The sequence below is a fragment of the Ranitomeya imitator genome, chromosome 2 (genome assembly GCF_032444005.1).
Source record: "Ranitomeya imitator isolate aRanImi1 chromosome 2, aRanImi1.pri, whole genome shotgun sequence".
Classification (NCBI taxonomy): Eukaryota; Metazoa; Chordata; class Amphibia; order Anura; family Dendrobatidae; genus Ranitomeya; species Ranitomeya imitator.
In genome coordinates, this window is record NC_091283.1 from 512,626,697 (window position 1) to 512,652,823 (window position 26,127).

Genomic DNA, 26,127 nt, shown 5'->3' on the forward strand with positions numbered 1-26,127 from the left:
GTGAATTGTATTTTGACAATAAGCTGCCCCTCACAGGAGGGGTGCGTGGTCGGACCAGGGCTCACATGCACTGTAGTCCAAACAGTGATAATCTCCTGGTGACAAAATCTTCATTGTATGGAAACAACAGAACACAGTCCAAGTGATACATCCCTGAAGTCTGTGTCTCAACTGCTACATTATTATTATCCTCAGATTACATAGCAAAATCATGCTGGCACATCCCCTTTAAGGAGGCCCTCTGATTGCTCTATTCAGCCTCCGTATCTGTCTATACATGGGATGTGATAGAGAAGGAGATAGGCTTACAGTGGCATGTAAAAGTTTGGGCACCCGTGGTCAAAATTACTGTTATTGTAGATGAAAAAATCTCTAAAAGCCCTAAAGTTAAAGATGCCACATTTCCTTTTTATTTTAGGCAAAATAAAATACAGTTAGGTCCATATATATTTGGACAGAGACAACATTTTTCTAATTTTGGTTATAGACATTACCACAATGAATTTTAAACAAAACAATTCAGATGCAGTTGAAGTTCAGACTTTCAGCTTTCATTTGAGGGTATCCACATTAAAATTGGATGAAGGGTTTAGGAGTTTCAGCTCCTTAACATGTGCCACCCTGTTTTAAAAGGGACCAAAAGTAATTGGACAGATTCAATAATTTTAAATAAAATATTCATTTTTAGTACTTGGTTGAATACCCTTTGTTGGCAATGACTGCCTGAAGTCTTGAACTCATGGACATCACCAGACGCTGTGTTCCCTCCTTTTTGATGCTCTGCCAGGCCTTCACTGCAGTGGTTTTCAGTTGCTGTTTGTTTCTGGGCCTTTCTGTCTGAAGTTTAGTCTTTAACAAGTGAAATGCATGCTCAATTGGGTTGAGATCAGGTGACTGACTTGGCCATTCAAAAATATTCCACTTCTTTGCTTTAATAAACTCCTGGGTTGCTTTGGCTTTATGTTTTGGGTCACTGTCCATCTGTAGTATGAAACAACGACCAATCAGTTTTGCTGCATTTGGCTGGATCTGAGCACACAGTATGGCTCTGAATACCTCAGAATTCATTCGGCTGCTTCTGTCCTATGTCACATCATCAATAAACACTAGTGACCCAGTGCCACTGGCAGCCATGCATGCCCAAGTCATCACACTGCCTCCGCCATGTTTTACAGATGATGTGGTATGCTTTGGATCATGAGCTGTACCGCGCCTTCGCCATACTTTTCTCTTTCCATCATTCTGGTAGAGGTTGATCTTGCTTTCATCTGTCCAAAGAATGTTCTTCCAGAACTGTGCTGGCTTTTTTAGATGTTTTTTTAGCAAAGTCCAGTTTAGCGTTTTTATTCTTGATGCTTATGAGTGGCTTGCACCGTGCAGTGAACCCTCTGTATTTACTTTCATGCAGTCTTCTCTTTATGGTAGATTTGGATATTGATACGCCGACCTCCTGGAGAGTGTTGGTCACTTGGTTGGCTGTTGTGAAGGGGTTTCTCTTCACTATGGAGATTATTCTGCGATCATCCACCACTGTTGTCTTCTGTGGGTGCCCAGGTCTTTTTGCTTTGATGAGTTCACCAGTGCTTTCTTTCTCAGGATGTACCAAACTGTAGATTTTGCCACTCCCAATATTGTAGCAATTTCTCGGAAGGGTTTTTTCTGTTTTCGCGGCTTAAGGATGGCTTGTTTCACCTGCATGGAGAGCTACTTTGACCGCATGTCTACTTCACAGAAAACCTTCCAAATGCATGCACCACACCTCAAATCAACTCCAGGCCTTTTATCTGTTTAATTGAGAATGACATAGCAAAGGGATTGCCCACACCTGTCCATGAGATAGCCTTGGAGTCAATCGTCCAATTACTTTTGGTCCCTTTAAAAACAGGGTGGCACATGTTAAGGAGCTGAAACTCCTAAACCCTTCATCCAATTTTAATGTGGATACCCTCAAATGAAAGCTGAAAGTCTGATCTTCAACTGCATCTGAATTGTTTTGTTAAAAATTCATTGTGGTAATGTCTATAACCAAAATTAGAAAAATGTTGTCTCTGTCCAAATATATATGGACCTAACTGTATATGCGGTATATATATATATTTTTTTTCATCTTTTACATTTTTAAATTTATAAAAAGGAAAAGGAGGCAAAAGTCTAGGCACTGTGCATGGCTAGTACCTAGTAGCACCCCCTTTTAGAAAGTATCACTGCTTGTAAATGCTTTTTGTAGCCAGCCAAGAGTCTTTCAATTCTTGTTTGAGGGATTTTCATCCATTCTTCCTTGAAAAATTCTTCCAGTTCTATGAGATTCCTGGGTCATTTTGCATCCTCAACTTTTTTGAGTTGTAGCCACAGATTATCAATGATGTTCATATCAGGGAACTATGAGGGCCATTGTAAAACCTTTAGCTTGTGTCTTTTGAGGTAGTCTACTGAGAATTTTGACATGTGTTTAGGATCATCATCCTTTTGTAGAAGTCCTCCTTGATTGGCTCTCTAGCAATCCTATGAACAGCCTTCACTGAAATTTTGCTTGATCTTCCAGACCTTATCTTGACCTCCACTGCTCCTGTTAACTGACATTTAATAATAATAATAATAATAATTTTATTTATATAGCGCCAACATATTCCGCAGCGCTTTACAAATTATAGAGGGGACTTGTACAGACAATAGACATTACAGCATAACAGAAATACAGTTCAAAACAGATACCAGGAGGAGTGAGGGCCCTGCTCGCAAGCTTACAAACTATGGGGAAAAGGGGAGACATGAGAGGTGGATGGTAACAATTGCTTTAGTTATTCGGACCAGCTATAGTGTAAGGCTCAGGTGTTCATGTAAAGCTGCATGAACCAGTTACCTGCCTAAGTATGTAGCAGTACAGACACAGAGGGCTAATACTGCATAAAGTGTATGAGAACATGATGCGAGGAACCTTTTTTTTTTTTTTTTATTATAAATAGGCCACACAGGGATCGTTAGGTTAATGCATTGAGGCGGTAGGCCAGTCTGAACAAATGAGTTTTTAGGGCACGCTTAAAACTGTGGGGATTGGGGATTAATCGTATTAACCTAGGTAGTGCATTCCAAAGAATCGGCGCAGCACGTGTAAAGTCTTGGAGACGGGAGTGGGAGGTTCTGATTATTGAGGATGCTAACCTGAGGTCATTAGCGGAGCGGACTTAATTACGTTTGAAACTGAACAAAAGGCAACTTGAAAACACTTTGCTATCTTCTTATAGCCGCCTCCTGCCTTGTGGGCCTCCACCATTTTCATTTTCAGCATGCTAGGTAGCTGCTTAGAAGGACCCATGGCTGCTGTTTTTTGGCGGTTGCTTATTTCAGCAGGCTGGGTTTTTATAAAGCTGAGAAATTTGCATCATCTGGCCTTTTCTAACAAAGATAGTGAACAAGCCATAACCCTAACAGGCTAATTAAGGCCTGAACCCTTGGTCAAAGTTATCTGAGCACACAAATCTCCAAGGGTGCCCAAACTTTTGCATAGACTCATTTTCCTTTTTATAATTGTATAAATGTAAAAGATGAAAATATATCTATTTTTTGCCTAAAGTACAAAGGAAATTATTATTATTATTATTTATTTATATAGCACCATTGATTCCATGGTGCTTTACATGAGAAGGGGTTACATACAAGTTACAGATGTCACTTACAGTAAACAAACTAACAATGACAGACTGATACAGAGGGGCGAGGACCCTGCCCTTGCGGGCTTACATTCTGCAGGATTATGGGGGAGGAGACAGTAGGTTGAGGGTTGCAGGAGCTCCGGTGTTGGTGAGGCGGTAGCTTCGGTAGTGATGAGGAGGCAGCGGGGTCAGTGCATGCTGTAGGCTTTCCTGAAGAGATGGGTTTTCAGGTTCCGTCAGAAGGATCCGAATGTGGTTGATAGTCGGACGTGTTAAGGCTAAGAATTCCAGAGGATGGGGGATATTTGGGAGAAGTCTTGGAGGCGGTTGGATGAGGAGCGAATAAGTGTGGAGGAGAGAAGGAGGTCTTGGGAGGACCGGAGATCATGTGAGGGAAGATATCGGGAGATTAGTTCAGAGATATATGGACGAGACAGGTTGTGGATGGCTTTGTAGGTCAGTATTAGTAATTTGAACTGGATACGCTGAGGGAATGGGAGCCAGTGAAGAGATTTGCAGAGGGGGGAAGCAGAGGAGTAGCGAGGAGAGAGATGAATTAGTCAGGCAGCAGAGTTAAGAATGGACTGGAGAGGTGCAAGGGTGTTAGCAGGGAGGCCACAGAAAAGGATGTTGCAGTAGTCAAGGCGGGAGATGATGAGGGCGTGCACAAGCATTTTAGTAGATTGACGGTTGAGGAAAGTACGGATTCTGGAGATATTTTTGAGCTGGAGGCGACAGGAGGTGGAAAGAGCTTGGATGTGCGGTTTGAAGGACAGGGCAGAGGTGAAGGTTACTCCGAGGCAGCGGACTTCCGGTACGGGGGAAAGCATGATGTCATGGATTGCGATAGATAGGTCAGGTAAGGAAGATCTATGGGATGGAGGAAAGATGATGAGTTCAGATTTGTCCACATTGAGTTTGAGGAAGAAGGAGGATATGGCTCATAGGCATTCTGGGATTCTGGACAGCAGAGCGGTGACGTCTGGGCCAGAAAGGTAGGTCTGAGTGTCATCAGCATAGAGGTGGTACTGGAATCCATGGGACTTTATGAGTTGCCCCAAGCCAAGTGTATAGATTGAGAAGAGTAGGGGTCCTAGAACAGAGCCTTGGGGGACTCCAACAGAGAGAGGGTGGGATGAGGAGGTAGTGTGGGAGTGGGAGACGCTGAATGTGCGGTTGGAAAGGTACGAGGAGATCCAGGATAGGGCGAGGTCTTTGATGCCAAAGGAGGAGAGGATCTGTAGTAAGAGGCAGTGGTCAACCGTGTCGAAAGCAGAGGACAGGTCTAGAAGGAGGAGTACAGAGTATTGTCCATTAGCTTTGGCGGTAAGTAGGTCGTTAGTGATTTTGGTCAGGGCTGTCTCAGTTGAGCGATGGGGGCGGAAACCAGATTGTAGATGGTCAAAGAGCAAGTTAGATGAGAGGTGGGAGGAAAGTTCAGAGTGGACGTGCTGCTCCAGGATTTTGGAAGCGAATGGGAGCAGTGATATTGGGCGATAGCTGGACATAGCAGTTGGATCGAGGGTTGGCTTTTTAAGGATAGGCGTAATTGTGGCATGTTTGGAAGCAGAAGGGAAGGTGCCAGAAGATAGTGATAGGTTGAAGAGGTGGGTTAGGGATGGGATAAGTGTGGTGGTGAGGTTGGGAAGGAGGTGGGATGGGATGGGGTCGAGCGCACAGGTGGTGAGTTGTGATTTGGAGAGGAGACAATTAAGCCCCCCTTCAGTGATGTTGGATAGGGAGGTTATGGGGTTTGGGCATTGGTTTGGTATACAAAGGGGTTGTGGTGGTTGAACAATGAAGACTTGCCTTGTCTGGTCGATCTTATTTTTAAAATGTGTGGCAAAGTCCTCAGCAGAGATGAGGGAGGTTGGAGGGGGCAGTGGTGGGCGGAGGAGGGAGTTAAAGGTTTTGAATAACTGTTTGGGGTTGTAGGATAGGGAATATACGAGAGTTGTGACGTAGACCTGTTTAGCAGAGGTGAGAGCAGATTTAAAAGTGAGTCTTGCCTGTTTGAATGCAGTGAAGTCGTTCTTGCAGGTGTGTTTATGTCATCCTTAACTTTAGGCCGTTTAGAGATCATTTCATCTTCAACTCGCCTAACTGTTCACAATAACAGAAATTTTGACCAGGGGTTCCCAGACTTTTACATGCCATTGTACATATTGACATTAGAAGATGCCAACTGTAGTTCTATATGGACATAGGAAGCCTGTGATTGGATACATAACGATTGGGACACCTGGCATAAGGGAGTTACTTTTTAATGTTTAGTTATGTATATTTGGGTGATTCCAGCCTTGAAAGGATGTCCGTCATGTCTTCCAATGCCATTCTGGAGAAAACAGCCTTGTCATAGACAGTAGAAGAGCTTAGTGTCCTGAAATTGAAATTACTATGCTTACATGATGTACAGTACTGTGCAAAGATTTTAGGCAGAGGTGGAAAAAATGCAGCTAAGTAAGAATGCTTTCAAAAGCAGAATTTTTAATAAATGCAACAGGAATGAACAAAAGAGAAATCAGAATAAAAATAATATTTGGTGTGACCACACTTTATCTTCAAAACAGCTTCAAAGCATCAATTCTTCTCAGTACACTTCCACACAGTTTTTGAAGGAACCCTGCAGAGAGGTTGTTCCAAACATCTTGGAGAACTAACCACAGATCTTCTGTTGATATAGGATTTTGCAAATGTTTCTGCCTCTTCATGTAATCCCACACACAGATAAATCTCCTGCACTGGGTCTACGCAGGGTGTACAGACGTTACAGTATATAACATATAGGATGTACATTGTCGGCTACAATTTCCCTGCTTATAGGATACCGAAAGGGCCAAACATGTTGCCAGTTCATTGCTGGTATCAGTGGCAGAAACTAATTGTGTTATAAATCTTCTGATGTACATAGCTGTAAAATTGGAAAAGAAGTTAACTATGTTTTTTCTTCCTATTCTTATTAGCAACCAAACTACTGGAGCTTTAAGGTCAGTACACACCCCGTTGTTGTGTGTGCCGCTTACTGTGTGTTTTTGTGTTCTGGTTGTGGTTGTACATGGCTGAATACTGACCTAAATACATATCTGACTCATATTTGCCCCATTACCGTGTTTCAGATTTGTGACATGTACATTACATTTTCTATTGCTCTGCAGGCAATATTAATGAGGTCTCCCACTTTCAATTTTTTATACTCATTAGCTTGAGCTAGAGACTAATAGGAAAATCCAAGTTAATTACCCTCTGCCTTTCCACTACTGTCTTTGTTCACAGGCTGCGGCAGTGTCGTCACAGCTATAGCACAAGTTACCGATGCAGCCAATCACTATGTTAAGTGGCTAATGTTGTCTGCATCAGCTTCATCACTGGTCCCATTGATTGTCTGCATCGGTCATCTGCTCTGTAATTGTGACCGCTGCAGCCTGTTGACAAAGACAGCTGTAGACAGGCATTGCGGGGCAAGCAGAGGGTAATTAACTCTGATTTTTCCCTAGCGCAAGCTAATGTTCATAAAAAAAAATGAAAATGGAAAATCCCTTTAAATAAGTCCTATACAATATTAATTAGTGCATTTAAAAAAAGACTCAATCAAGACATTTTTAATTGCTTTTCACTACAGCTGAGCAAATTATTTATATATTTTTTAATTTAGAAAACTAACCTTGCATTCTACTGCCATTACAATACATTTGGAAAGTTAATGTGAATTAGTTTTATAGCGCCCACTGCTGCCCACCCTCTCAGGCCGTCCACTTTGTGTGCCCAGTGCTGGTGAGAAGAAGCTGCTACTAGTGTAATTGCAGGAATCACTCCACTGCTGAAATACATGAGGTCTGACTGGGTATGTGTGACCACCAACTCTGACCTATAAAATTCTGTGGGGGCACCATGACAAGCATGAAACAGCATATCTAGATAAAAAAGCTATTTTAAAAAAAAAATTCCAATTGAAAAATAGCTACATTTTACATGAAATATCCAAGTTTATTCATATTTATGTAGTGGAAAGTCATAATAATAATAATAATAATTATTATTATTATTATTATGTTATTCATATTTTGGAATGTTAAGGTATTCCACACTGGAAAATAGAGGCTACAGCATTTATTCAGGGCTACATCTCTCCTAGCTTTTTCCTGCAGAATAGTGCCCCCAGTCACCTGGCTGTATATGGAACTGCAGCTGGTGTTAAATGTAGCCTGTGTTAAATGACGCTGTGCTAATCAATTGCGTTGGTCTCTTCATGCTCAGAATCCCCCACCACTCCATGTGTGTAAACTGCCGAATCGTGACAGTGAGCAATTCACTTTCCCTGTATTCCATGCTTAGATTCTCTTCCGCTAGAGCAGGGGTCCCCAACTCCAGTCCTCAAGGCCCACCAACATGTCATGTTTTCAGGATTTCCTTAGTCTTGCCCAGGTAATAATTGCATCACCTGTGCAATGCAAAGGAAATCCTGAAAACATGACCTGTTGGTGGGCCTTGAGGACTGGAGTTGGGGACCCCTGCGCTAGAGCATTGAGAAGTGGAGTCTAAATGGCACATGACCCCATGTGCACAAATCATACATATCTGACCATCCAGCCGCATGGAAAATACAGGAGAATTATGACAATGTGCACAAGGCTGAAGCTAGGAATTTCAGGGCCCCATGCTGGCAAAATTTTCTTGCCCCCTTGAGACTCCTCCCAGGCTCCACCCCAGCTCTGACTCCACCCCATGAACCTTCTACAGTCGCATCGCCCACTCTTGGAAAAACTTCACTTTTGCACCACATCCTCAACAATCACACATTAACAGTTCTCATCAAACACCATATCACATACCTAGCCATCGGCTTTTGTTTTGTTCAAAAGCTTTTTTGAGCCTGCAACGACGATAAGGTAGACTCTTTTGGCTGGGCCCTAATCTACTGTCACTTATTCAACATTTCTTAAAATATACAATACTCTTTTTATGTATATTTGCATTTATTTCTCTTTAAATTACATTTTTAAAATGACCAATAATACCACATACAAGGGACAAATACCATCACACCATGGCCAGACCACATATTACCACACATTGTGACTGAATAATACCACATACAAGGAACAAATACCATCATACCATGACCAGACCACATATTACCACCACATAGTGACCGACTACTACAATACAGATCATTGATTAAAAAAACAACACAATACTAATGTTACCATAAGTGTCATTAGACACAGGAGCTCTGTACATAGTATACAGTGTATATTGTCACTGTACAGGTAATACACCGACTCACCAGTGACGTGATCGCCGGTGACATTTTACACAGGAGCTCTGTATATAGTAAATAAAAAAAATAAATAAATAAAAAAAAACAGAAAAATTATTAAATAAATTAAATCGATAAAATAACCACCATTAAAACAGGTATACTCCAAAATTCAGCTATATAGAAAAAAAAAAACACAAGGAGTACAAAAATACCCATATAAAATATATTAATATTTTATTAATTATTTATAGATAATCAAATTCAAGAAATGCTATAAAAATTGAAAAATTGGACAACAGTAATTGCATTGAAGAGCAAAGATAAAGGTCTGACACTAATACAAATGTATATGGACCAGGAATACAGAGACCATAATACACTCCATGATGCAATATTATACTATAAATGTATCCATATAGCAGCACTATCACAATACTAGAAAAATAAGATGAATCTAATACTATAGGTTTAATTAGGATAAAAAATGCTTTGCCATCACGGCTGTGACACCATAAGTACCCAAAATATATATATATAATATGAATCTAGCACTGAAAAGACGATCTCACCCAAATCAGTCCTTAGAAGTAGTCAAACCAAGCATCCATGACGCGCGTTACGCGTGGGCTTTCTCAAGGGGCTGTGCATAGTATACAGTGTATATTGTCACTGTACAGGTAATACACTGACTCACCAGTGACATGTGATTGCTGGTGACATTTTACACAGGAGCTCTGTATATAGTGTATAGTGTACAGGTAATCACCAGTTAACAGGGATCACCAGTGACAGTATACCCCGGAGCCCTATATATAGTAAATAGTGTAACTATAATTGTACAGGTAACACACTAACTCACTGGTGACGTCTCTAGTTGAAGTCTTTCATCTTCGCTTTTCTTCTTCATCCAGCTCAGACCATCATCACTTCTTCCAGACAGGACTCGTCTCTGTAGAAAATAACATAGTTATCTAAAGTATCGCTTCCAGCAGAGCACGTTCCCCAACTTCTACACCACACTAGATGAAGATAAAAAGTGACATAGTGCCACCCTGCACAATAACAGAATCTCCCCCTCACTGAAAACAGTATCCTCAAAAATAAAATACATGACAGCAGTAATAATATCCCTTAATTAGCTACTGCGGTCATAATGTCCTCCATCCTTGCCACTTTGTGTTTCATTCCTGGCCCCTTGTATCTCATTCCTGGCCCCATATGTTTTCCCATCCTGGCCCCATATGTTCTTCCGTCCTACCCTCATGTGTCTCCATCCTGCCGCCATATGTCTCCATCCTGCCCCATGTCTCCTTTCTGCCCCATGTGTCTCCACTCTGCACCCATGTGTCTCCTCTGCCCCATGTGTCTCCATCCTGCCCCATATGATCTCTCATCCTGCCCCATGTGTCTCCATCCTGCCTCATATGATCTCCCATCCTGTCCCATATGTATCCATACTGCCCCATATGATTTCACATCCTGCCCCATATTATCCCATTTTGTCCCCAAATTGCGGCTTTCAGTACAAAAAAAGTTAAAAAATTCTCCTTACCTGGCCATGGTCCAGCGGTGACTGTCCTTCATTCATTTGAGGCGCAGTCATAGTGATGTTATACGCCGGCGACGTGGGTGCTGACATCAGTTGCAAGCCTGTGCTTGGCTGGCGGCTGTTAACTATTGGCCTGCTTTCCGCATGACAGTAGATTTTAACTGAACATAGGTCCGAGGAGTAAGAACAGTAATACGCTTATGGAGGCTCCGAATGTGCACATTAGACACGGTCATGATTCAGCAGTCTGCAGTTATATAAAGTGACTGCAGACTGGGCAACGCTTTTAATCAGGAACACACAGTGTATCAGAGTATTAAACCTAAAGGACAAAACTATAATAATAATAATAATAATAATCTTTATTTTTATATAGCGCTAACATATTCCGCAGCGCTTTACAGTTTGCACACATTATCATCACTGTCCCCGATGGGGCTCACAATCTAAATTCCCTATCAGTATGTCTTTGGAATCTTACTGTATGGAAATGTTTTTGAGGATCTAAACATTTTTAAAGGAACTGTAATGTGAAGGATATTCAGTGTCTTGGAAAGTTTTTGGCATCTTTCCCTTGACTGTTTTTTATAGCTATCCAACATAGAGGTGGTGATACATCAATGGTATATGAGGGTGATCTGCCTGTGTGTAGATATGAGAGTAATAAGATCATTTAAAATGATATTGCTGCCCTATTTGAAACCCTAATTCTATCGCTTTCAAAGTTTTCCATGGAACCATAGACATGAATGGACGAGTGCCATCCGACATCCGATTATCGGAGCCAACTCGTGCATGCTACAATATTTTCCTTGGACCGATTCAGACATGTGCAAGGCCCCATAGAATAACATGGGAACGTCTGCTATCCATCAACAAGACAAATATCACTTGTCCTATTATTACGGTCGTGTGCACAAGCCCTAATAAACAGTGATTTCATGTAAAGTACTGCAAGAGGAAAAAAGTAAGTGACTCAGGGATCAGTGATGAGATCAGGTCTTTGTCACTATGTTATACTGCCGTTAGATAGCACAACCCGGATGACAAATTCCCTTTAACCCCTTCGCGACATGCGCCGTACTAGTACTGCGCTGCCGGCACTGCATTAGTGCCAGCAGCAGTACTAGTACGGCGCACCGATCACCGCGGTCTCGCGCTGAGCGCCACGGGGATCGGGTGCGGGTGTCAGCTGTATATGACAGCTGACACCCCGCAGCAATGCCCACGATCGGCGCTATCGCCGATCGCGGGCATTTAACCCCTCTGATGCCGCTGTCAGTAGTGACAGCGGCATAGAGGGGGATCGCGCAGGGACGGGGGCTCCCTGCGCTCTCCCACCGGAGCAACGCAATGAGATCGCGTTGCTCCGGTGACCCGGAAGGAGTCCCCGGATCCAAGATGGCCGCCGGACTCCTTCCGGGTCATGAAGTGACCTGGCTAGCCGGCGCCTGCTGAGAGCAGGTGCTGGAGAGCCAGCTAAGCTGCCTGTCAGATCGTTGATCTGACAGTGTGCTATGCACACTGTCAGATCAACGATCTGATCTAATACAGAGATGTCCCACCCTGGGACAATGTTAGAAAGTAAAAAAAAAAAAAATAGAATGTGTAAAAAAAAATAAAAAAAAATCCCCAAATAAAAAAAAAAAAACATTTCCCAATAAATCCATTTATTTATGTAAAAAAAAAAAAACAATAAATGTACACATATTTGGTATCGCCGCGTCCGTAACGACCCGCTCTATAAAACTATCCCACTAGTTAACCCCTTCAGTGAACACCGCAAAAAAAAAAAAAAAAGGCAAAAAACAACGCTTTATTATCATACAGGCAAACAAAAAGTGGAATAACACGCGATCAAAACGACAGATATAAATAACCATGGTACCGCTGAAAACGTCATCTTGTCCCGCAAAAAAAAAGCTGCCATACAGCATCATCAGCAGAAAAATAAAAAAGTTATAGCTCTCAGAATAATGCGATGCAAAAACAATTATTTTTTTATATAAAATAGTTTTTATTGTGTAAAAGCGCCAAAACATAAAAAAAATTACATAAATGAGGTATCGCTGTAATCATACTGACCCGAAGAATAAAACTGCTTTATCCATTTTACCACACGTGGAACGGTATAAACGCCCCCCCTAAAAGAAATTCAGGAATTGCTGGTTTTTGTTCATTCCGCCTCCCAAAAATCGGAATAAAAAGCGATCAAAAAATGTCATCTGCCCGAAAATGTTACCAATACAAACGTCAACTCGTCCCGCAAGAAACAAGACCTCAAATGACTCTGTGGGCCAAAATATGGATAAATTATAGCTCTCAAAATGTGGTGATGCAAAAACTATTTTTTGCAATAAAAAGCGTCTTTTAGTGTGTGACAGCTGCCAATCATAAAAATCCGCCAAAAAAACGCTATAAAAGTAAATCAAACCCCCCTTCATCACCCCCTTAGTTAGGGAAAAATAATAAAATGTAAAAAAATGTATTTATTTCCATTTTCCCATTAGTGCTAGGGTTAGGGCTAGGGTTAGGGCTAGGGTTAGGGCTAGGGCTAGGGTTAGGGCTAGGGTTAGGGCTAGGGTTAGGGCTAGGGCTAGGGTTAGGGTTAGGGCTAGGGTTAGGGTTGGGGTTAGGGTTTCAGTTATAATTGGGGGTTTCCACTGTTTCGGCACATCAGGGGCTCTCCAAACGCGACATGGCGTCCGATCTCAATTCCAGCCAATTCTGCTTTGAAAAAGTAAAACAGGGCTCCTTCCCTTCCGAGTTCTCCTGTGTGCCCAAACAGTGGTTCCCCCCAACATATGGGGTATCAGCGTTCTCAGGACAAGTTGGACAACAACTTTTGGGGTCCAATTTGTCCTGTTACCCTTGGGAAAATAAAAACATAGGGGATAAAATATCATTTTCGTGGAAAAAAAAATATTTTTTATTTTCACGGCTCTGCGTTATAAACTGTAGTGAAACACTTGTTGGTTCAAAGCTCTCACAGCACATCTAGATAAGTTCCTTGGGGGGTCTAGTTTCCAATATGGGGTCACTTGTGGGGGGTTTCTACTGTTTAGGTTCATCAGGGGCTCTGCAAATGCAACATGACGCCTGCAGACCAATCCATCTAAGTCTGCATTTCAAATGGCGCTCCTTCCCTTCCGAGCTCTGCCGTGCACCCAAACAGTGGTTCCCCCCAACATATGGGGTATCAGCGTTCTCAGGACAAGTTGGACAACAACTTTTGGGGTCCAATTTGTCCTGTTACCCTTGGGAAAATAAAAACATAGGGGATAAAATATCATTTTCGTGGAAAAAAAAATATTTTTTATTTTCACGGCTCTGCGTTATAAACTGTAGTGAAACACTTGTTGGTTCAAAGCTCTCACAGCACATCTAGATAAGTTCCTTGGGGGGTCTAGTTTCCAATATGGGGTCACTTGTGGGGGGTTTCTACTGTTTAGGTTCATCAGGGGCTCTGCAAATGCAACATGACGCCTGCAGACCAATCCATCTAAGTCTGCATTTCAAATGGCGCTCCTTCCCTTCCGAGCTCTGCCGTGCACCCAAACAGTGGTTCCCCCCAACATATGGGGTATCAGTGTTCTCAGGACAAGTTGGACAACAACTTTTGGGGTCCAATTTGTCCTGTTACCCTTGGGAAAATAAAAACATAGGGGATAAAATATAATTTTTGTGGAAAAAAAAATATTTTTTATTTTCACGGCTCTGCGTTATAAACTGTAGTGAAACACTTGTTGGTTCAAAGCTCTCACAACACATCTAGATAAGTTCCTTGGGGGGTCTAGTTTCCAATATGGGATCACTTGTGGTGGGTTTCTACTGTTTAGGTACATCAGGGGCTCTGCAAATGCAACATGACACCTGCAGTCCATTCCATCTAAGTCTGCATTTCAAACGGTGCTCCTTCCCTTCCGAGCTCTGCCATGCACTCAAACGGTGGTTCCCCCCCACATGTGGGGTATCAGCGTACTCAGGACAAATTGGACAATAACATTTGTGGTCCAATTTCTCCTGTTACCCTTGGGAAAAAAAAATTGCGGGCTAAAACATAATTTTGTGGAAAGAAAAAATGATTTTTTAATTTTCACAATGCTACATTCTAAACTTTAGTGAAACAATTGGGGGTTAAAAGTGCTCACCACACATCGAGCTAAGTTCCTTAGGGGGTCTTCTTTCCAAAATGGGGTCACTTGTGGGGGGTTTCCACTGTTAAGGCACGTCAGGGGCTCTCCAAATGCGACATGGCGTCCGATCTCAATTCCAGCCAATTTTGCATTGAAAAGTCAAATGGCACGCCTTCCCTTCCGAGCTCTGCCATGCGCTCAAACAGTGGTTTATCCCCATATATGAAGTATCGACGTACTCAGGACAAATTGCACAACAACTTTTGGGGTCCAATTTATCCTTTTACCCTTGGGAAAATAAAAAATTTGGGGCAAAAAGATCATTTTTTGTGAAAATTAATAAAAAAATTTTTTTTACGGCTCTACATTATAAACTTCTGTGAAGCACTTGGAGGTTCAAAGTGCTCACCACACATCTAGATTAGTTCCTTAGGGGGTCTACTTTCCAAAATGGTGTCACTTGTGGGGGTTTCCACTGTTTAGGCACATCAGGGGCTCTCTAATCGTGACTTGGGCTCCGATCTCAATTCCAGCAAATCTTGCATTGAAAAGTCAAATGGCGCTCCTTCCCTTCCGAGCTCTGCCATGTGCCCAAACAGTGGTTTACCCCAACATATGGGGTATCGGCGTACTCAGGACAAATTGTACAACGACTTTTGTGGTCCAATTTCTCCTGTTACCCTTGGTAAAATGAAACAAATTGGACCTGAAGTAAAAATTTTGTGAAAAAAAGTTAAATGTTCAATTTTTTTAAACATTCAAAAAATTCCTGTGAAGCACCTGAAGGGTTAATAAACTTTTTGAATGTGGTTTTGAGTACCTTGAGGGGTGCAGTTTTTAGAATGGTGTCACTTTTGGGCATTTTCTGTCATATAGACCCCTCAAAGTCACTTCAAGTGTGAGGTGGTCCGTAAAAAAATGGTTTTGCAAATTTTGTTGCAAAAATGAGAAATCGCTGGTCAACTTTTAACCCTTATAACATAGTAACATAGTAACATAGTAACATAGTTAGTAAGGCCGAAAAAAGACATTTGTCCATCCAGTTCAGCCTATATTCCGTCATAATAAATCCCCAGATCTACGTCCTTTTACAGAACCTAATAATTGTATGATACAATATTGTTCTGCTCCAGGAAGACATCCAGGCCTCTCTTGAACCCCTCGACTGAGTTCGCCATCACCACCTCCTCAGGCAAGCAATTCCAGATTCTCACTGCCCTAACAGTAAAGAATCCTCTTCTATGTTGGTGGAAAAACCTTCTCTCCTCCAGACGCAAAGAATGCCCCCTTGTGCCCGTCACCTTCCTTGGTATAAACAGATCCTCAGCGAGATATTTGTATTGTCCCCTTATATACTTATACATGGTTATTAGATCGCCCCTCAGTCGTCTTTTTTCTAGACTAAATAATCCTAATTTCGCTAATCTATCTGGGTATTGTAGTTCTCCCATCCCCTTTATTAATTTTGTTGCCCTCCTTTGTACTCTCTCTAGTTCCATTATATCCTTACTGAGCACCGGTGCCCAAAACTGGACACAGTACTCCATGTGCGGTCTAACTAGGGATTTGTACAGAGGCAGTATAATGCTCTCATCATGTGTATCCAGACCTCTTTTAATGCACCCCATGATCCTGTTTTTCCTAACAAAAAAAAATTATGTTTCCAAAATTGTGCTGATGTAAAGCAGACATGTGGGAAATGTTGTTTATTATATTATGTGATATAACTCTCTAATTTAAGGGCATAAAAACTAAGAGTTTGAAAATTGCTAAATTTTCATAATTTCCGACAAATTTTTGTTTTTTTCACAAATAAATGCAAGTCATATCGAAGAAGTTTTACCACTATCATGAAGTACAATATGTCACGAGAAAACAGTGTCAGAATCACCAGGATCCGTTGAAGCGTTTCAGAGTTATGACCTCATAAAGTGACAGTGGTCAGAATTGTAAAAATTGGCCCTGTCACTTAGGTGAAAACAGGCTTTGGGGTGAAGGGGTTAAGGGTATCTGGACATGGTGTCATTTAGACCACAGTGCAGCCATTGAGTTTTTCCAGGTGAAGCCACTTTAGGAAAATGTTGGGGGTTGTTTTCCTAAGGTGGCTTTGCTGGTCGTTCTTTTTGTTGGGACCTCCGCTGGCGGCACCTTTTGCTCTAACTTTTCGAATAGAGAGGACCGCTTCCTAGCAAAATCCAACTAAAGAATGAGCTTGTCACTTCTTTTAACTGCTTTAGGGTTTGAAATGTCGCTCTGTCATTGCTGTGTACTATTGAAGTGGGGCTCAGGGCCGAGGCTGTGGGCCGGTTCTGACTTCTCTTCACCCTGAAACTCCTTTTGTAATCGGGAACCTTTCTCCTGTGTGCGGTGCTGTAGTATTTGCTCTGCTCTTAAGGTACCGTCACATTAAGCGACGCTGCAGCGATATAGACAACGATGCCGATCGCTGCAGCGTCGCTGTTTCGTCGTTGTGTGGTCACTGGAGAGCTGTCACACAGACAGCTCTCCAGCGACCAACGATGCCGAAGTCCCCGGGTAACCAGGGTAAACATCGGGTTACTAAGCGCAGGGCCGTGCTTAGTAACCCGATGTTTACCCTGGTTACCAGTGTAAATGTAAAAAAAACAAACACTTCATACTTACATTCCGGTGTCTGTCGCGTCCCCCCGGCGTCCGCTTCCCTGCACTGTGTAAGCGCCGGCTGTAAAGCAGAGCGGTGACGTCACCGCTGTGCTCTGTTTTACGGCCAGCCGGCGCTGACACAGTGCAGGGAAGCAGAACGCCGGGGGACGCGACAGACACCGTTTTTTTTTACATTTACACTGGTAACCAGGGTAAACATCGGGTTACTAAGCGCGGCCCTGCTCTTAGTAACCCGATGTTTACCCTGGTTACCAGTGAATACATCGCTGAATCGGCGTCACACACGCTGATTCAGCGATGTCAGCGGGTGATCCAGCGACGAAATAAAGTTCTGGCCTTCTAGCTCCGACCAACGATGTCACAGCAGGATCCTGATCGCTGCTGCATGTCAAACACAACGATATCGCTATCCAGGACGCTGCAACGTCACGGATCGCTATCGATATCGTTCTAAAGTCGCTCAGTGTGAAGGTACCTTTACTTGTAGGCCGGAAGCCTCTGTTACATCTCTGTCCTTGGGATCGGTATCAGTACCAGGCACACCAGGAGACATTTTCTCTAGTGCCAGAAGTTTGACTTTACTTTACATTTCGGATACATTCGGCTGCAGCATACAGTATGGGTCACAGCATCCTCCAATTGCAGTTCCTTCCTCACTGTGCATGATAAGATTTGGCTTCCATTCTGCCCAAATTGTCACTACCTCGACATCTTCTGTTGTTACCAGGGATCCTCCGTGCAGCAATACAGATTTTCTGAGACCTGCCATCTTCACTCCTTGCTTTTCCTTGTTTGGCCTCTTCTGCGTAAAAGAGAATAAGGCACATATTCTAATGCCCACTTCGGGCCATAGGCCACGGCCCCCCAGGAAACTGCGCAAGCATGCTGATGTGTCCTCATGCTGTCTGGAAACTCTGAACTGGTAGTGTTCCCTGCATCTTGCACCCAAACTTCACTTGCACTTTGAGCTCTTACTGTCTAAAGGTACCTTCACACTCAGCGACGCTGCAGCAATACCGACAATGATGCCGATCGCTGCAGTGCCACCTATTGGAAGTAGCAATCCTAACAGTCTGGTTTGGCTATTATATTAAGTCATGGTACAAGGCTCATTAAAGGGTCGACATTGACTGTTAGGATTGCTACTTCCAATAGGTGGCACTAGAGTTCTAGTCCTCTTCCTCTCTGAAGAGACAATTTGCATATTTCCCAGAGGAGCATTGCGGCTTCAAGTCTCCTCACCTTGACATGGTTATCATGTCACTCTCCGCAAGGAGAACGATACTTCTTGGATCCCGCTTTTACAAGTGGATTTCCGGCAGAATTTACCTTAAAAAAAATAGCCCAAGGTGATGTGCACATTCTGAGTATTTGGTAACTTTTTTTACCTCAGTATTTTTAAGCCAGAACTAGGAAAGGAATAGTCAGAGGAAAAGTATAATAGAAACACGTCACCACTTCTGTATTTATAACCCACTCCTGGTTTTGGCTTACAGATACTGAGGTGAAAAACTCACCAAATACTCAATGTGTGCACAAGGCTTTAAGGCCCCTTCACATTAAGCGACGCTGCAGCGATACCGACAACGATCCGGATCGCTGCAGCGTCGCTGTTTGGTCGCTGGAGAGCTGTCACACAGACCGCTCTCCAGCGACCAACGATGCCGGTAACCAGGGTAAACATCGGGTAACTAAGCGCAGGGCCGCGCTTAGTAACCCGATGTTTACCCTGGTTACCATGCTAAAAGTAAAAAAAAACAAACAGTACATACTTACCTACAGCCGTCTGTCCTCCAGCGCTGCGCTCTGCTTCTCTGCTCTCTGCTTCTCTGCTCTCCTCCTGTACTGTCTGGGAGCCGGAAAGCAGAGCGGTGACGTCACCGCTCTGCTTTCCGGCTCACAGCCAGTACAGGAGGAGTGCAGAGCGCAGCGCTGGAGGACAGACAGCTGTAGGTAAGTATCTAGTGTTTGTTTTTTTTTACTTTTAGCATAGTAACCAGGGTAAACATCGGGTTACTAAGCGCGGCCCTGCGCTTAGTCACCCGATGTTTACCCTGGTTACCAGTGAAGACATCGCTGGATCGGTGTCACACACGCCGATCCAGCGATGTCCACGGGAGATCCAGCGACGAAATAAAGTTCTGGACTTTATTCAGCGACCAACGATCTCCCAGCAGGGGCCTGATCGTTGGTCGCTATCACACATAACGATTTTATTAACGATATCGTTGCTACGTCACAAATAGCAACGATATCGTTAACGATATCGTTATGTGTGAAGGTACCTTTACTGTTCAGGGTAGCAGAGGTGGATAAAGCTGCTCCCAGTTATAGCTGTAATGAATGGACAGGACATCACTGTTTAGGGATTTATTTTTCCTTCTTTATTGATGAGTCTTTTTAATTTTTTTTTTTTTTTTGTGTTTAAGTTTTTCATTTTTTTCTTTAGAATTTTGTCATTTAAAAATCTTAATTAAGCCACAGTGATTCTCAATTGCTACATGATAAACCTAGAAAAAAAAGATCAGGAGGCATTAAATATTTTTTTACAGGCATGGTAAGGCTGAGCAGATTAACTTCGAGGTTGAAATACATTCTCTGCAGGACACATACAAGGCAGCAACTTATTAGGGAGTGAGGGGCTTTAGTGACGAATTCCTGAGAGACAATCTACTTTATAGGAGACCTCTATAACCTGTCAGGAAGAAGCAGTTGATCAGCTGGCATGTGTATACAACCAGCTTATCAGTAGTAGAACTGTTTTATCCTGAGGTCTTGCTGGTTGCTGAGAAGCTGGCAAAGGCCAGGAGATGTTTGCCTGAGGGGGAGCTGGGAAGGATGGAGGGGGTTGGAGTCCTTGTCTGTTGGGAACTGCTGGTAACTTGGTTACTGCCAGCGATAGAAAGTGTCTAGCACAACAACGGCTGCAAACATTAGAATAGAGAAACAGCAGAGTCCCTGGTGATTTTGTAAGAAAGTAGTTTGTGGCGTTATACTGAAGGTCATTGATTCCCAGCACTGCCCAGTGCTGTTATCTCAGGTAGTATGGTCCCATAAAGCCATACACATTAGATGGCCATCAGCCAAACAATGTTTTGGCCAATCTTTCAGTCTTCAGCCCAGTCTCCTAAACACAGGAACGCTCGTTCGGCCGAGTGCTTGTGTGTTCTCTGTGAGTAAGCAGACAACTGACATGTTGGCTGGAATCTTATCTCCGGCACAGCAATGCAATCTGCAATTTGCAGTCTGGAATCGAACATCCCTGATCGACATCTCTCATGACCATCAATCCGTAGGCCAAAATTGTCAATATATTGGCACTGCTGTCAGAAAAGTCTGGTAATGCCTCTTTCACTGAGAACACAAGAGAACCCTGCCGAGCTGAGTGTTCCTGTGTATGGGAAATTCGGGGGAGATAGCTGTCGGCTGAATGATCGATTGGTCAACAGCTATCTACTGAATATGTCCAGCTTTAGACTTTACTTTTGCACCAGGCAGAAGTTCCGTTTTTTTTCCTTAGCCCTACTTCTAAATGATCTGACCAAGGTGAAGTGGATTTTTAGCAGCACCCCCATGCCCCAGAGTTGCAAGGCAACAGTACTAACCACTAAACATCCATGCTAACACTGTACAGAAGACTAGAAATTATACAGAATGGTCAACTATAGGTGTGGAGCTGTATACCAAGCACCACTGCTGATCAAGTGTGGCGCTGTGTCTGGTAATTCCTTTAGGCTATGTGCACACAATGTCTTTTTTCGGCTGATCTGCTCCATAACTCATCTGAAAAAGCACTAAACAGAGTGGTAACAAAATAAAAATGTGTATTACAATGTAAAAACAACTTTCTGTTCATATGCTCAGCCCTTTGACCATTTTTAACTGCTTCAGGTTTCCAAAGACATCAGGGGGTTAAAAGAAGAAAGCTGCCCATTCTTCGGGTGACTTCAAAGCCGCTCACCAGTTTATTCTTCAGAAGTTTGGGGGAAAAAAACAGCAGCAAAACACATTGCAAAAGAAAAAAGAAATAAAGAAGATATGCTAATAAAGACGCTTCAGGACAAAAGAAGCATGAATGTCCTGAACTGTCTTCTTTCTGAAAAACTTATCTAGTTCACTTTTGTTAAAAGACAATATGCACATACCCTTAAGATAGTTTATAGAGCTACTGAGTAGAAGAATGGAGGTATTTAGTCCATCGTGAGTACAACTGCATCAACCTTGTAAACCACCACTACTTAATACAGAAATGTTTTTTATATCCGGTATTGATGTATACCAAGTCAGAAGTAAAATTATGGCCGAACCTTATGCGCTGATCGTTTTCTGGGCACCTCAGTGATCTCAGTCTACATGTGGATACTTCCAAGATTTACCTAGGAAGACAGTCTCTTGTCCTGCCTGCTGTCATCTCTGCAGGGAGTAAATGTGACTATGCGGAAGCAGGCAGTCTCTCTAATGTAGCAGTCTCTCTCTCGCGCTCTCTTGTCTCGAGTGCCAATGACCTTATAATGCTCAATGTACTGTCACTAATCTCCGTCAGAACAATTTCATTAGGCTGATGCTATGGGGCTGAGTTCTCATTCTTCACTCAGCTCGGTCTTTGCATTCTGACCAATCTGCTATTCATCTTGGGGATCTTCCAGTCATTTTTACATCTCTCGTTCTCTATTTTTCGTATTTCCACCTACATTTTAATTTTCCGCTGAGGAATAAGTCCCGAAGAAGAGTATCCATATTAGATTGCTTCATAGTCATGGTTCCTTACAGGGATTAAAGAGCCTCCTATACAGTGTAACAAGATAAACTGCTTATCCTATTTTCCTGCCGCCTGCGTTGTCTGGTTCTCTGCTGCTTGTCTAAGTGCCATGTAATTCTTTGGTTCAACCTTACTATCTGTTTTTCTTCTTCTGTTAATCAACTAATTGCCTTTCCTTACAACTCATAGAAAACCAGCAATGGGTCAGGGCACAATAAACCGCATATTTTTCTTCGGTATTACATGATCGATCAGATATCTTCGTATATTTACAGCAGTGCATTGCATTTTTTGTGTGTGCTCCATTTCCCTTCATTGAAGCACACAATTATAGTCACTGAACTTCAGCGTTGTGGTGCCCACAGAGAGGCACAATGCTTAGTCTTTAATTGAAACTAAAAGCATAACGGATTGTAGGGGTTGTTGATGCACCCACACCCTTGAGTCTTGGGGGCCCAAAAGGTCCATTTGGCCCATATGAGAACACCAATAGTATTTAAAGCTTGCAATAGTTGGGGGACCTAGTGGAGATTTTGTGTTGAGGCCAACGAGCTTTGAGTTACGCCACTGGTTTTTAACAAAGAATATAGGTGAGCTCTGCTGACTGCCCTTTCATGCCTCATTCAGACGCCCATGAATCACATACATGCTCTACTCTGATTTTCATGGAGAGGACCAATTAAAATCTATGGTCCTATTCACGTCTTTGAAAAAAATCATTGAGATATGTCCATTTTTGATCCAAGTCATGAACCGAAATTACCCATACCCATACATGTCTTTTTGTCAGTGAAAATCATGGACATCACACAAACGGCATCAGAGAAGCTTTGCATGTAGCTTTTTCATACGTGAAAATCACTGATAAATGCTAATGGTAAAAACAGACACACAGACCAAACATTGATGTAGATCAGATCCAAAAAACCGATGAACAATGGTCTATATTTTTATGTATGAGAAAAAATTCACGGCCTTAAGACCATTATGATTTCAAAGGTGGTCATACTTTGGTTCATTGCACACAAATCATATAACATGTTTTTCTCAGATCTTACTCTCTATGATTTCACAATCAGCATGCATGGAGATAACACTCTTTACTTGCCCCCGACTACTACGGTAGCACTGGGAGCTGCTTTCTTGTCCGAACCACACTTCAATTTCTCTACTGTAGTCTGACTTACAACGGAGAGGGAAAGTCAGACATTAGACTCAGGAATCCCAGGTTGTAAGTCAGATTACAGTGGTAACAAGACTTATGTCAGCAAGGGAGTCTTGTTAGTTTTACCATTCTCACACCCAACCACCAAAAGAGTGATATAATACACTTTCATTCACATGTACATATCAATTGTCATAGCGCTATCCACTGCAACACATTCACATATAGAAGCACCACAACAGTAGCCTCCAGCAACCTGGCGGCAGGGCTGATTCACCCAGTAGACTACTTTTACTGCCACTTGAAGCAGAAGCACGTCTGTCCAGATAATGAAACAGTTTACATGTAACATAGCATTTGTAACATATTTACATATCACTATAAAGTGCTAAATGAGCTAACATTTTCTAACCATGGTCTGGACGAAAGGCAATTCCATGCGTTATGCTAGTACATTTTGGTACTGGCTGGGGCTGGTATTGCAGCTCAGAATACCTATTGGGTTTTTTTGCATATATTTTTCATTCCTGACATGGGCAGCAGATCAGTGGGGGTCCAGGTCTTCAAACCCCCATCAATATCTCAAAGAAACTGCTCTAAAATGCACTGCTTAGAAGCCTTGAGCTCCCGCATGAGCACACAGCCGCACACAAAAAGCACTTGACTTTTGGATATGGGATGGCCCCCACTCCTTCTTAAAACCACCATAATTGCTGTAAACCTAGGTACTAAAATAAATACACAAAACACATTATTTTGGTTGTCAAAATGGCCATAAAGGGGCGGCACGCACTGGCTTGCCATTCAAGCAGAGCCAGTAAACTTTCAGGGCACCAATGACCCTATTATCCTCACTCCTGTGCTTAACCACTGTGCCCGCCCCTGATTGATGTTACCATTACAACGTCCTTTAGGCTGGCCACCAAAGCCGCACCTGCTCACCACCATGAGGTTTTACATCCTCTATTAGTTAAAATGAGTCCACCTTAACTTGTCTGCAACTTCCACCTGACTCCTAAACCGCAAAGCCGTGACAAGTTATAAATTCCAAGTCTCATTTGACGCTTTTTTTTTTTAAATAATTAAATCATTTTCGTAAACTTAAAAACTAGGAGTCCCTGCAAAAGCATTAATGGGACTAAACTTGGCAAACCCCCGACTCACAAAGAGTCATCCTAAAGCGCTCAGGAGAGGAAAAACCCCATGTGGAGGAAACCTCCAGGGAACCATGGCTGAAGGATTACCCTTCCCTTGGGCTTAGAAGGTTACCGCCAATAATAACTCTTTATAGCCAATATACAATTGAACCTGGTACAAGATATACAATGACAAATTCAAAAATACAATAAAGCATTTATCATTATACAAGCAATAATTAAAAAGTTTAAGGACAGAGATTATAAACAGGGCGGGAGGGCGGGTAATGTTTCCTCCTGTCCATCCTGTGAGAGAAAGAGAGAGAGCCAGAGTTGCCTCCCCTATATAAGCCCAACCCCCTCACAGTAATACACCAGGCACAAACATCTAAACTTCCTCTTAAAGCAACAACTCTTGTTTAAAATCTACACCGCAATACAAACAAAAGCTGCAGGAGTTCTCAGTCCACCCATCCCCAAGTCATGTCCACCTCCATCTAGTCTCCGGTGGTTTCTAGAAAGGCCATGAGTCTGAACTTCACTCTGTGCAAAGGAACTGGATATTAAATAAAAAAAATAGGTATTCTATAAATGTCAGGTAATTGGTGGGGTGCCCTTTGTGATCTGATATTTATGGCTTATCCTCCATAGTCTAGCCCTTTAAACTCCTGATAGACATATATATATATATACAAAGGCCATTATGGCTATGTATAGGCATTGAAGGTCAAGAAGTTCAGAAGAATCTACTGTATTGTCAGCTAGCTGTCGCTGCCTGAAATAAGACCCATTAGACTCCGTAAATTGACAAATTGTGGTAGAAGGGTTACTTGAATCCCGGCAGGATAATGGGCAGACATGCTCAGGTGCCATTTTTTGCAATTTACGGATTCAAAAAAATGTATTACCGATAGAAAATCAAGGACATAATGTAGCAACTTGTCTGCATAAAATGTATGGACAGAACTATGGTCACACATAGCACATACTCTGCGTTCCAAATTATTATACCAATGCTATTTTTCTATAACTTTCCTAGATGGTTGATGCCAGTGAGTCAATACAATGTTCAAATCATCAATCGTTGGAGTATAAATCACATTTTATTGGACAAACTTCCCAATGATAACAGCATTTTTTTTCAAAACTAAAATAAAGTCAAAATGTGGTGTTCCAAATTATTATGTACAAAATAATTTCCAAACATTTTATAGGTTGTAAAGAACTTGTAGCATTAAGAGGCCACATTTATTCAAATCAGAAGCCTTTTCAATAAAATACATCTTAACAGGTCAAGTTACATGTTAACATAGGACGCCTTCTTTGAAATCACCTTAATAATTCTTACGTCCATTGAACTTGTGAGTTTTTGGAGAGTTTCTGCTTGTATTTCTTTGCAGGATATCAGAACAGCCTCCCAGAGATGCTGTTTTGAAGGGATCTGCCTCCCTCTCTTATAGATATTTTGCTTGAGGATGCCCCAAAAGTTCTCAATAGGTTTGAGGTAAGGGGAAGATGGTGGTTACACCATGAGTTTCTCTCCTCTTTTGCCTTTAGGAGCCAATGACTCAGAGGTATTCTTTGCAGCATGAGAAGGTGCATTGTCATGCATGAAGATAATTTTGCTACGGATGGCACGATTCATCTTTTTGTATCAGGTAAAAAAAGTGGCCAGTCAGATGCTCTGTATACTTTTCCGATGATATTTTCACACCTTCATGGACCCTAATGGGGCTTACCAGCTCTTTCCCCATGATTTTGGCCCAAAACATGTCTCTATCACCTCCTTGCTAATGTCACAGCCTTGTTGGGACAAAGTGGCCACCCAC

General features: G+C 42.4%; 1 protein-coding gene across 8 annotated transcripts in view; it reads left to right on the top strand.

The window, feature by feature from the left end:
• The window catches only part of SRCIN1 (SRC kinase signaling inhibitor 1), a 588,753-nt gene that overhangs the window by 385,551 nt on the left and 177,075 nt on the right, over nucleotides 1-26,127 (top strand). For 7 of the 8 annotated variants that reach the window (XM_069751702.1, XM_069751696.1, XM_069751697.1 and 4 more), the window contains exon 4: nucleotides 6,614-6,637. The exons of the other annotated variant lie outside the window; for it this stretch is intronic. In XM_069751702.1, coding sequence (XP_069607803.1) covers nucleotides 6,614-6,637 — 24 coding nt within the window. The remainder of the gene's footprint in view (nucleotides 1-6,613; nucleotides 6,638-26,127) is intronic. 8 annotated transcript variants of the gene reach the window in all.